This window comes from Schistocerca cancellata, chromosome 8 (genome assembly GCF_023864275.1).
Source record: "Schistocerca cancellata isolate TAMUIC-IGC-003103 chromosome 8, iqSchCanc2.1, whole genome shotgun sequence".
Classification (NCBI taxonomy): Eukaryota; Metazoa; Arthropoda; class Insecta; order Orthoptera; family Acrididae; genus Schistocerca; species Schistocerca cancellata.
The window spans coordinates 286,265,103-286,278,319 of record NC_064633.1 but is presented as its reverse complement, the minus strand read 5'-3'; the positions used below and the strand labels follow the sequence as shown (position 1 = coordinate 286,278,319).

The 13,217-nt window shown below is 37.1% G+C and overlaps 1 protein-coding gene across 1 annotated transcript in view; it reads left to right on the top strand.

Moving 5' to 3' along the window:
• The window catches only part of LOC126095525 (sodium channel protein Nach-like), a 267,631-nt gene that overhangs the window by 219,720 nt on the left and 34,694 nt on the right, over nucleotides 1-13,217 (top strand). The window contains exon 9 of the mRNA XM_049910308.1: nucleotides 132-300. Within this exon, the coding sequence (XP_049766265.1) occupies nucleotides 132-300 (169 nt within the window). The remainder of the gene's footprint in view (nucleotides 1-131; nucleotides 301-13,217) is intronic.

The window sequence follows — 13,217 nt, the reverse complement described above, 5'->3', positions numbered from 1 at the left end:
TTAAAAGGCAATGCTCTCTGTGACATCATCCCATACATCTTCACAATTATGAACAAGGTCTGTGATCACTTACTTTGTCAGTAAGTATGAAACACAACACAATTAGATGATATATTTTTGTTTCATTTCAGAGGAGAAGGATGTCTGTGACATAGAGGGATTGCTATGTCACCACATGACAGAAAAGTTATATAGGCTGAAGCCAAAATCCAGCAATGATACAAATGCTATCTATTGTCAATGCCCCAGTGGATGTGAAGAGCTTGAAATAGATGAGACATTCAATAGTGTAGTAGAAAGGTAAATTTTTGTAATAACATTGTTAAGTCTCAGTTTCATTCTTCGCATTTTTGCTTCAACATAAATAATTTTGTACTTTGTTTTATAATGAACACCAGTTCACTGAAATCAACTGAAAAGTACATTAATTTCATGTGATATTGGGGCTACACCTGGATGATATTGGCATCTTGCCACGAAATTTTGTACGAGAATCATTCAGCCATCTTTACCCGAAGATGGCTGAATAGTTGCCAGCCAAATATGGCAAGATGTCAATGTCCTGTGGCTGCAATACCGAAACCTCACAGAATACTCATTACACAGCCAAAACTTAAGGAATTGTACCTCATTAGGGGAACTCTGCCTATTATTGCACCTCAGCCTAATGTTGTAACCTTCTAAATAACACAAAGTAGGTTCTGCCACCTCGCAGGATTAGGTTCATCAGGTATGTAACATCAACTGTTCAGTACTGTGTCATCTTTAGTTGGATGTACTGCAGCATTCAGTTTGTGTAATGTTTCAAAAGTTTTGTGCACAGCAAAAGTTTTTGAAATTCCAAAAGCACAGTAATTAATCTTTTAAGACACAAGCTATTTTTTAAAATGTGCAGCATAAAACAGAACCACAAATAATGTAGCTTGACAAGACATCGGCATATTGTCGTTTGTATTGTTAGTTATGGCAATAGAGTCAGCCATAATGGAATGTTGGTTTGCACCTAATACTGCAGCTCTATGATCATTCTAATGTCGCATTGTGCGATAATAGGCTCACTTTTTTATGCATACCATTTCTGACATTTCATCGATCTATCTGTACTTGCAACAAGTTATAACATATTGTTACAGATGCCACCTAAAAAGAGAAAGCAGTGGACTGAGGGAAGTATGAAAAGAGCTATTATTGCTGTTAGGAATACAGAGATGGGCCTGGGACATCCATCAAAGCAATTTGACGTTCCAAAATCAACTTTGAAAAACAAAGTTAATTCTGGATTTAAATAAGTTAGTGTCAGTTAAACTTGGGAGAAAACCTGTGCTTAAAACTGAGCTAGAGCAATCCCTAGACAAATATTGCTTGGACATGGAGACCAGATTTTACAGTTTAACTGCAACATATATGAAGAAGATGTCTTTTGATTCGGCAGAAAAAAAATCTTTATGAATTCCTTCTAATAAAGAGACAACTATTGCTGGCTGGAAGTGGCTCCACTCACTTATGCGGAGACACCAAGAGCTTAGTTTAAGAAAACCTCAACAAATATCAGTGAAACGTATTAGAGGATTTAGCAGGGAAAATGCTCAGCAATTTTTTGACATTTGCAAACCTCTTCTACAAAAGATAAACTTTGACCCTAAGAGACTTTACAGTTGTGGTGAGACAGTTCTATAGCATAAGACAGTGGAAGTTTTACACTGAAAGCTAAAAGCCAAATTGGCTCTGTATCGTCAGCAGAGAGAGGATTGTTAGTAATGGCTGTTACTTTCATGAGTGCGACAAGTCACTTTATACCTCCTTTATCTATATTTTCACGAATAAATCAAAATCCAGAACTATTAGATGGGGCACCAAATGCAAGCATGGCTGTCTAACACAAATCAGCATGGATAGAATCTGAAATTTTCCTTAAATGATTTGAAGACCAGTTTTCAGAAAGTGTGAAACCAACCAAGGAAGACCCCATGATGCTGGTCTCAGATGGCCACCATTCACACACAAGAAACTTACCTTTACTCAGGTCAGCTAGGGAGAGTGGTGTACACATAGTGAGCTTATCAGCTTACTGTTCTCATGAGATGCAAGCTCTTCACAGAGTATTCATATTTCCCCCAAAAACTTACTATGCACAGGAAATAGAAAGCAGGTTGAAAAATCATACAGGTAGAGTGGTGAGTCATTTCCAGATTGCAGAGCTGTTTGGTTAAGCCCACAGAAAGTCAGCCACAGTAGCTACAGCAGAACATGGTTTTAGAATAACTGGGCTGTATCCACTGCACTGAATCATTTTCCAATACCATGAATTTTCAGTGGCTGACTCTACCATGTCCACTGCTCAGTAAGACAACCCACAAGACTCTGTCCATCATTCAGCAGGAAATGACAGGTATTCAGCTGAAACGAATCACATCAGACAGGAACTACTTGAGCCCCAGCCTGGACCTAGTGGCTCCCAACCACCTGTAAACAAGATTGGTATACTTATTGTTCAAGGACAAGCCAGGTCTGAAACTTCCTCCCTATCTGCAAATGACCACAGCATTTTTCCAACAGAACTGAAAGACCAAACAGTTCATTTGAAGAGAAGAGGATAACCAAGCTGCCCAGCAACTGCTTTGGCAAGTACACCAAATAAAATGAAACTCAGTGAAGAGATTTTGAAAAAAATCAAATAAAAATGTTGCAAAAACTGTTTTTGCTGATAGATAAAAAAAATCAACTCACTATATAACATAAAAAGGAAAAATCATGCATAGGAAGAAAACTATTGTAATCAAGAAAAGGAATGTCCCACATAAGCCATTATTGGAGATATCCTCAGAATCAGATGTAGATCCTGATAAACGATTTACAGTGCCCACAGATGACAAAGACAGTGAAAATGATTGTGAGTGTCCTTTCTGTAACCAGCTTTATATGACTGACATGCGGTGTCATGAACAGTGTACTGGCTATAAAACCTTTATTTGTGATCTCCGTTTGAAAGCATAAATTCCAGCTTTGTATAATGTATGTAGTGTATGACATTTTTCTATGTGAAATTGTGTGACAGAACTGTATCTGCACATGTAATTAAATATAATAATATTCTAAAATGTTCAGTTAATTTATTTTCATTCCTTAATTCTATTTTAAAATTGTTAGAGCTAGTAACTCTAATATTGCATGGGGCAGTGTTAGGAAGACGCCTGGTGCTATATTGGGAATACCTTTTTCCAAACTCCTATATGTATTTGGTGTGGTTTTTTATTTTTGAATTATTTATTAGATGAGATATTCACTTAATTATTTCAGATAAGGGACAGCAATAATCATGTTGCTAAAAAATTAACAAAGCAACTCAATAAAAGTAATAACAACAAAATTACACCCAAAAAAAATGGTGTGATATTAGCCATAGTTCCCCTAACTGTGTCTTTTAGCAATGAATTCTCTAGTAGGATATTCATTATAGATTTAAAATGCTTGTATCAATAAAATACTTAATTATCTAACATAATAAAGCTTTTTTCTTTATTGCTTCTCATGATCTGATGCATGGGGCAATGTTAACTAACAGAAGGAATGTGACACTTGCTATCTCTCTTTACAACTACTGGAAATCATTTTATGAACAGAGTGTTGAGTTTATTTTTGGATTGTACTTCCCTGCTCTGGGTCAGAATCTAGTTCCAGATTCACCTGAACTTCTCTGGAGAATCATCCAAAAGAGACATTCAAGCTGGCATGTATACCAAATCAACAGTCATCAAACCAGCACACAGATTCAGCCCTTGGCAGTCTCATGTCCCTATTACAATTGCTAGTGCACAATGTGTTACATCACATGAAAGCTTCTCGGACACTTATTCCTTGACAGAGCAAAATGCTGGAAGACTATACCACTGAGAGGCTTGTGGGTAAAGTTACAAGGCTGCACATTTTGAATACTTCAGCAACAATATTTCTTTCTCTCATGCAAATATAGAGGCCTACCAACAGCCATTCTTCCAATATTCTCCTCCTGACAGACAAGTTTGGTGTCTGTCACTGTGTCACTGTGTGTTTGTGGTGACTTGGGGGGGGGGGGGGGGGGGGAGGTGACGGCAGGAGCAATGGATGGCAGTTGGATGAATGGATGGCTGAAGGGGGAGGAGGGGAAAAGGAAGGGTACGATGACAGAGATACTCAATTTACCTGGTGTTTGTGGAGGTTGAAGGAGTGGGTATTGCCAAGCATGTCAAAAGCATCCAATGCATGATACTTGGCTTCCACAGAAAAGTAAGAGAGTGCTAAGGAGTATCTCTGCATGTGCTCTAGTGACCACCATTGGAATGTTGAACATCTTAATGTATGGAGATCTTGACTTTATCATCCAGATCATGAGTATGACATAAACCTCTGATGCAAAACAAAAATATGTCTGTAGATGGCCTTGTAAGCCAAAAACTGGTTAACATAATAAAAGCTCAGTACAGCTGATAGGTAACACAAAACAGAACAGAAAATTTACATTCCCAGCTTTCGGAACTTTGTTCCTTCATCAGGAAGGAAAGAGGGTGAAAAAAGGGAAGAAGGGAAAGTGGATTTAGTTACTCACAACCCAGGTAACTAAATCCACTTTCCCTTCTTCCCTTTTTTCCCCTCTCTCCTCCCTGATGAAGGAACAAAGTTCCAAAAGCTAGGAATGTAAATTTTCTGTTCTGTTTTGTGTTATCTATCGGCTGTACTGAGCTGAAGTAAGTACTGGCCAGCCCCTCTATCTCTTTGTTAGTATTTGTTTCACATCTTTATATGAGATTTTCCATTACTCATTAACATAATAAAAGCAATACAGCAGAACAAAATCAAACTAGCATGTTGCACTTATTAAAAAAAGAACTCAAAATGAAGTACGTTCACCAACAGACTCAGTGACAACTGACATAATGCAGTTGTTATTGGTCAACCTCTAGAGCTCTTTCCACACCATTGTATAAAGGTTCCTCAGGTATGCCGTAGGGCTGCTCAGCAGGAGCTGACACAGTGTCAAGCAAGGGCAACTGTGCAGCAGGGGCAAGCATGCAACCTTCGTGATATTGGAATTTTTATGACTTTGGCTGTAATTCTGTGTTTATTTAAGATCTAATTTCATACCCTGGGGAGTTATTTCATTGCTTGCAGAGGGGATATTGTTTATTTAGGGCTTATCACTATAATTTTTTATCCTTATCTTTATAATTTACAACTCAAAATGTTAGCTGGATATTTTTACAAAATAACTTTATCTTAATTAGTATAGTTTATGACCCAGTGTAAATGCCACTGTCAAAACATGGCTGCTTATATATTTATGACACTCTTATCTTTATCGCTATAATTTATGATACACTGTGCCTGCCACAATCAAAACACAACACAGTTGCCATTATACTTAGGCCACCTTATTTTTATTGCTGTAACTTATTACCCAGTATGTTATTCCACTTACCTTAATGTGTTTAATTTATGACATGACAAAGGGTCACCACACTCATAACATGCTTTTTTTTCATCATCAATCTTAAGTCTGCTTTGATGTGGCCTGCCACAAAATTCCTCTTCTGTGCCAAACTCTTCATCTCAGAATAGCACTTGCAACCTACATCCTCAATTACTTACTGGCTGTACTCAAAATCTCTGTCTTCCTCTACAGTTTTGCCCTCTACAGCTCCCTTTAGTATCATGGAAGTCATTCCCTGATGTCTTAATAGATGTCCTATCATCCTGTCCCTTCTTCCTGTCGGTGTTTGGCACACATTCCTTTCCTCTCTGATTCTGTACAGAACCTCCACATTCCTTATTTTATCTGTCCACCTAATATATAGCATTTGTCTGTAGCACCACATCTCAAATGCTTCAATTCTCTTCTGTTCTGGTTTTTCCACAGTCCATCTCTCACTATCGTACAATGGTCTGCCCCTAACATACACTCTCAGAAATTTATTCCTCAAATTAAGGCCTATGTTTGATACTAGTAGACTTCTCTTGGCCAGAAATGCCCTTTTTGTCAGTGCTAGTCTGCTTTTGATGTCCTCCTTTCTCCATCTGTCATTGGTTATCTGCTGCCTAGGTATCAGAATTCCTTAACTTCATCTAATTTGTGACCATCAATCCTTATGTTAAGTTTCTTGCTGTTCTCATTTCTGCTATTTCTCCTTACTTTCATATTTCTTTGATTTACTCTCAATCCATATTCTGTACTCATTAGACTGTTCACTAATTCAGCAAATCATATAATTGTTCTTCACTTTCACTCAGGATAGCAGTGTCATTAGTGAATCATGTCACTGATGTCCTTTCACCTTGAATTTTAATCCCACTTTTGTTTCCATCACTGCTTCTTCCATGTAGAGAGATTGGACAGTAGGAGTGAAAGGCTACACCTGTGTCTTAACTCCTTTTAATCTGAGTACTTCATTTTTTGTCACCCATTGTTATTATTCCCTCTTGGCCATTATACATATTGAATATTTCCCATCCTGCCTATATGTTACCCTCATTTTTCTCACAATTTTGAATTAAAACATGCACATCATCACTGTTGATAAATATATTGCAGAAATCACACACATACAATACAAATAAAGGTACTACCATAACACTAGATTCTTTGCATGGAGATGTTTTTTGCACACACTGCTCAAATTGCACCATAGAAGCTCATATAGAGAAGAGAAGCATACACTAGAAACCCTTGGCTTCTTTGTGCTCTGGGAATGGCGCTAAATTCAAACGATGGTCACTGCATTAAGTAACATATGTACAACAGAATACTTGGATGGAACAGGCCCTTGTTGGTTTCTGTTGTCTGCCATTGCTATCACCCCATGGTGGAAGACTAGTACACATCTTCAGCACGGGGATGTAGAAGGCAATAAGTATAATGCGCTCCTTCTTGCTACCAAAATTCCTGAAATGTTGAACAATCTGTGTGGTCTGATTGTATTGCCTTTCATGGTATCAACCTTGAGTCCTATCAAAATGAATGGCTGCAAAAGCATGTTCCACAACATCTGATATATCAATGTCTCCCCTTCTATGGTTGCTCTTGTGCTCTTCTCGTCGTGTTTTTTTTTTTTTTTTTTTTTTTTTCCACTGCTCATTGCTTAGTACCTGTCTACATGTTCCCCAAATACACAGAACCCTATAATAAATTTCTGCTTTTTCCAGTGGTTTGCGAGTATCCATGACCAGTTTTAGATGATCACGCACCTTCCAGATGGGTTTGTAGATTACAGCAGTGTTCTATTTTGTCAAAACTTTCCCTACACAATCAGTAATGTCATTGATAGAAGGCAGGAAAACTTTTAAAAACGTTGCCAGGTTAAGCAAGAAACATCTGCAAACCAGAGCTGCTTGATGCAGGATTAAAACACATCATCAGTGAAGTGCTCAAGAATAGTTCTTCATCCGCTGAGATAAAAAGAGTCTTAAGACATCCACACAAATCCATAGTGATGAACAAGTGCCAATGAAATTGGAAGTTTTTCTGCCTTATGTTAATGATGTTGACTGTATAGGAAACATTTTGACACAACAAAACATTGCTGTAATCTACAAACCCACTCAGAAGAGACAGGATCACCTGAAATTGGCCACAGATCCCCGCAAACTGCTGGAAATGCAGGATTTAGAGAGTTCTGTGTATTTGTCAGGATGTGTACGTGGGTACCAAGGAAATAGGTGTAAAAAACCACTAGATGAGTACAAGGCCAGCTGTAACATTGGAGATTGACAGATCAGCTATGGCAAAACATGAACATGTTTGCAGCCTGGAACCACAACATTCATTTTGATAGGACTGAAGAACTGGCAGCCAGAAGTGGATGCCACAAAGGGCTGTGCAAACTGGCCAGACAGATTGGTAAATACTTCAGGAATTTAAGTAGGAAGGAGGCGGGCAAGAAATTAATTGGCATCTTGATCCTGGTACTGAAAATATGTGTAAAAGTCTTCCACCATGGGGTGATACCAACAGTAGAAAACAGCAACCTACAATGACCTATTGTGCTTCAATATTCTAAGAATGTGGCATCACACCACTATGCAGGAACACATGAAAATGGAATTTTGCTGCAGTTGTCCATGTACCCAAGGTCTAGGGATAGTGTCCTTAGTCACAGGTTCAAAACCCGCTACTGCTTAAATTTTGATTAATAATCAGCATTGGTGCCAAAGACTTCCAGCATATGAAGTCACCCTCATTTGAGGATGCAGAAGGCAATGGAAGCCACTGAATTAAAGACATGTAACTTGTAGGACATCTTGCCTCTAATTGAAAAAGTGTCATGATGATTTCTCCATTGGTAAAAGATTCCAGAATTGTCTCCCCAATTCAGATCTCTGGGAGTGGATGGTCTACAGGGGAGATGACCATGAGAAAAAAATTGAATAAGCAACAAAAGCCTAATGGAAGCTTGAACATTTGGTAGGGAAGCTGGAAAATCTGAAAATGGAAATGCAAAGGCTCAATCTAGAGATAATAGGAGTCAGTGAAGTGAAATTGAAAGAAGACAAGGATTTCTGGTCAGATGAGTAAAAGGTAATATCAATGGAAATAGAAAGTGGTATGATGGCAGTAGGTTGCATTATAAATAGAAAGTTAGGGCAGAAAGTGAGTTACATCTAACAGTTCAGTGATAGGGTTGTTCTTATCAGAATCGACAGCAAACCAACACCAACAATGATATTCAGGTATACATGCTGACATTGCAACCTGAAGATGAAGAGACAGAGAAAGTATGTGAGGATATTGAAAGGGTAATACAACACACAAAAGCAGACAAAAATCTAACAGTCGTAGAGGACTGGAATGCAGTTGTAGGGGAAGGAGTAGAAGAAATGGTTACAGTAGAGTATTAGATGAGACAAGGAATTCAAGAGGAGAATGACTAATTGAGTTGTGTAGTAAATTTCAGCCTATAATACTGAATATTCAATTCAAGAATCACAAGAGGAGGAGGTGTAATTGGAAAAGACTGGGTGATATGGGAAAATTTAAATTAGATTATATCATGGACAGACAGAGTTTCTGAAATCAGATACTGGTTGTAAGGCATACCCAGGAGCAGATATAGACTCAGATTATAATGTAGTACTGATGAAGAGTAGGCTGAAGTTTAAGAGATTAGTCAGCAAGAATCAGTAGCGAAGAAGCAGGGTACAGATGTGCTAAGGAATGATGAGATATGCATGAAGTTCTCTGAGGCTATAATAAAGCAATAAGGAATAGCTCAGTAGGCAGTACAGTTAAAGAGGAATGAACATCTCTCAAAATGGCAATCACAGAAGTTGGAAAGAGAAACATAGGAGCAACTGCAAAGAAACTATGGGTAAGCGACGGAATACTTAAGCTGATCAATGAAAGAAGGAAGAACAAAAATTCTCAGGGAAAATCAGGAATACAGAAATACAAGTCAATGAGGAATAAATAAATAGGAAGTGCAGGGAAGCTAAGATGAAATGGCTCCAGGAAAAATGTGAAGAAATTGAAAAAGAAATGATTGTTGGAAGATCTGACTCACCATATAGGAATGTCAAAACAGTCTTTGGTGAAATTAAAAGCAAGTGTGGTAATGTTTAGAGTGCAACAAGAATTCCACTGTTAAATGCAGAGGAGAGAGTGGATATGTGGAAAGAATACACTGAAGGCCTCTATGAGGGGGAGGATTTCTCTGATGTCATAGAAGAAGAAACAGGAGTCAATTTCGAAGAGATAGGGGATCCAGTATTGGAATCAGAATTTAAAAGAGCTTTGGAGGACTTAAGATCAAATGAGGAAGAAGGGATGGATAACATTCCATCAGAATTTCTAAAATCATTGGGGAAAGTGACAATAGAATGACTATTCATGTTGGTGTGTAGAATGCATGAGTCTGGCAACACACCATCTGACTTTCAGAAAAATATCATCCACACAATTCTGAAGACTGCAAGAACTGACAAGTATGAGGATTATTGCACAATCAGCTTAATTTCATGCATCCAAGTTGCTGACAAGAATTACATACAGAAGAATGGAAAAGAAAACTGAGGATGTGTTAGACGACTATCAATTTTGCTTTAGGAAAGGTAAAGGCACCAGAGAGGCAACTCTGACATTTTGGTTGATAATGGATTCTAGACTAAAGAAAAATCAAGACACATTCATAGTATTTGTTGATCTGGGAAAAGCATTTGACAAGGTAGAATGGTGCAAGATGTTTGAAATTCTGAGAAAATAGGGGTAATCTGTAGGAGAGACATGTAATATACCGGGTGATTAAAAAGTCAGTATAAATTTGAAAACTGAATAAATCACGGAATAATATAGATAGAGAGGTACAAATTGACACACATGCTTGGAATGACATGGGGTTTTATTAGAACCAAAAAAATACAAAATTTCAACAAATGTCCAACAGATGGCACTTCATCTGATCAGAATAGCAATAATTAGCATAACAAAGTAAGACAAAGCAAAGATGATGTTCTTTACAGGAAATGTTCAATATGTCCACCTTCATTCCTCAACAGTAGCTGTAGTCAAGGAATAATGTTGTGTCCAGAGTTATGGTGAGGCATTGGCGTCGGATGTTATCTTTCAGCATCCCTAGACATGTCAGTCAATCACGATACACTTGCCACTTCAGGTAACCCCAAAGCCAATAATCACACGGACCGAGGTCATGGGACCTGGGAGGCCAAGCATGACGAAAGTGGCAGCTGAGCACATGATCATCACCAAACGATGCGCGCAAGAGATCTTTCACACGTCTAGCAATATGGGGTGGTTCTAATAAAACCCCATGTCATTCCAAGCATGTGTCCCAATTTTTACCTCCCTATCTTCATTATTCCATGGTTCATTAAGTTTTCAAATTTATACTGACTTTTTGATCACCCGGTACATATGTGCAAGAGCCAGGAGGGAATAATAGTGAATGGACAACCAAAACTGGTGCTTGGATTAAAATTGGTTTAGGACGGGAATGTAGTCTTTTGCTCCTACTGTTCAATCTGTACATCAAAGAAGCAATGACATAAATAAAAGGAAGATTCAGGGATGGGATTACAATTCAATGTGAAAGGATATCAATGATATGATTTACTGATTTCATTCCTAGCTTGAGTGAAAGTGAAGAACTACCTGATTTGCTGAATGGAATGAACAGTCTAATGAGTACATAATATGGACTGAGAGCAAATAAAAGAAAGACGAAAGTAATGAGAAGTAGCAAAAGTGAGAACACAGAAACTTAACATCAGGACTGATGATCACAAAGTAGATGAAGTTAAGCAATTCTATTACCTAAGCAGCATAGTAACCAATGAGAGGTGAAGCAAGGAGGGCATCAAAAGCAGACTAGCACTGGCAAAAAGGGCGTTCCTGGCCAAGAGAGGTCTATTGGTATCAAACATAGACCTTAAATGAGGAAGACATTTCTAAGAATGTATCTTTGGAGCATAGCATTGTATGCTAGTGAAACATGGACTGTGGAAAAACTGGAACAGAAAAGAATCAAAACATTTGAGATGTGGTACTACAGATGAATGTTGAAAATTAGGTGGATTGATAAAGTAAGGAAGGAGGATGTACTGTGCAGAAATGGAGAGGAAAGGAATATGTGGAAAATTATGATAAGGAAAAGGATGATAGGACATCTTTTAAGATGGCAGAGAATGGCTTCCATGGTACCAAAGGGAGCTGTAGAAAGCAAAAACTGTAGAGAAAGGCATAAATTGGAATGCATCCTGCAAATAATTGAGGATGTATGTTGCATGTACTACTCCAAGATGAAGAGGTTGGCACAGGAGATACAGGCTGCATCAAAACATAAAAAAAGAGAAAGAAAGAGAAATGAAAAGAAGGAGTGAGCCAGGGTGTCAATCAGACACTCAAAGAAGCTAAAATGTGGATAAACCATTCAGTTTTAATATGAAAGCCATCTGACTACGGCATAATAGCACAGAATGGTGTAATAATTGTGACATTACTAGCAGTAAAAGTACAAGCTTTCACCAAGTTTTGTTACATGAAACTGATTTTTTGATTTAAAGTGTCATTTTTAAAGAAATTTTGTGAAAGTCAATAAAGCAAGAAATTAAGGTTTAATTATATTATAATTAAGAAGTACTTAATGAAGTAAAGATACACTAATGAAGTGAAAATATGTAATGAAGTATGTGAAGAGCAACAAGGTACTGATGAAGATGTGTGGAGCAATAAGGAAATCGGTAATGAGGTAATAATGACAAGTATGAAAAGTATTGCGTAGGACAGCAATGGTTAGGAACTCTGGCTTTGTGTTAATTTGTTTCTGCAAATTCATTTTTGCAATTTACAAGGTTTGTTATCAAAAGTATTTCAAGAAAACACAAGAAAAATAAAATTATAAAGGCAAACTACCGTATGCAAAGGTTAATATAATTCTGTTATGGTAAAGTGTCTGTATGATTTGTCACATAGTTTGGTACTTTGCTTATAGTTTGTAGCACTTTAAACAAATTTGAATGAAATATTATTGTTTTAATGCTACATGGAACTATATGGCACAATAGAACTCATTTTTCATGTTGTTACAAAGTGCTATTTTCATCTTTGTTTCCAATGGATTCAGTGAATATGCATTAAAAGAAAAGATGATATGATAATTAACTAGTTGCAATACCTAAAGTAAATATGAACATTCTGACAGGAGAAACAACAGTAAAGCAAAAATTTACCAAAAGCTAAGTAAGATTTTATACTAATAGTAAATTTGACTTTCTCCTCAATAAGTTTAAGTAATTTGTTTTGAGTGCAATGAATTGAGATTAAAAGACAGCTTCCATCCAACTAACTGAAATAATTAAGTAATATGTTGCCATAAAACAGAAATAAATGTTAAATTCATAATGAAACATTTTCATTATTTTGCTCTAGATTTAGAGATATATGTACCATTTTGTTAATGTAAGTTATTTTGTATATACTTTCCATGTAATTGTTTACTGAGCATGAGCATAACCATACACACTGTCAGGGCTGCATGAAAATGAACTCATGGCTTGAACATTTGGAGGCTGTGAATAGAGATGGTTGTGAAGTTGGTTGGATTATAGATGAAGTATACTGCAAGTGTAAAATATAAATATGGTGTTATTCCTATTATTATCATCATTGCTATTTATTTATAAAATGGTAGAATTTTTTCTTATCCAAGAAATTTATTGTCTATACATATGTAAAACTA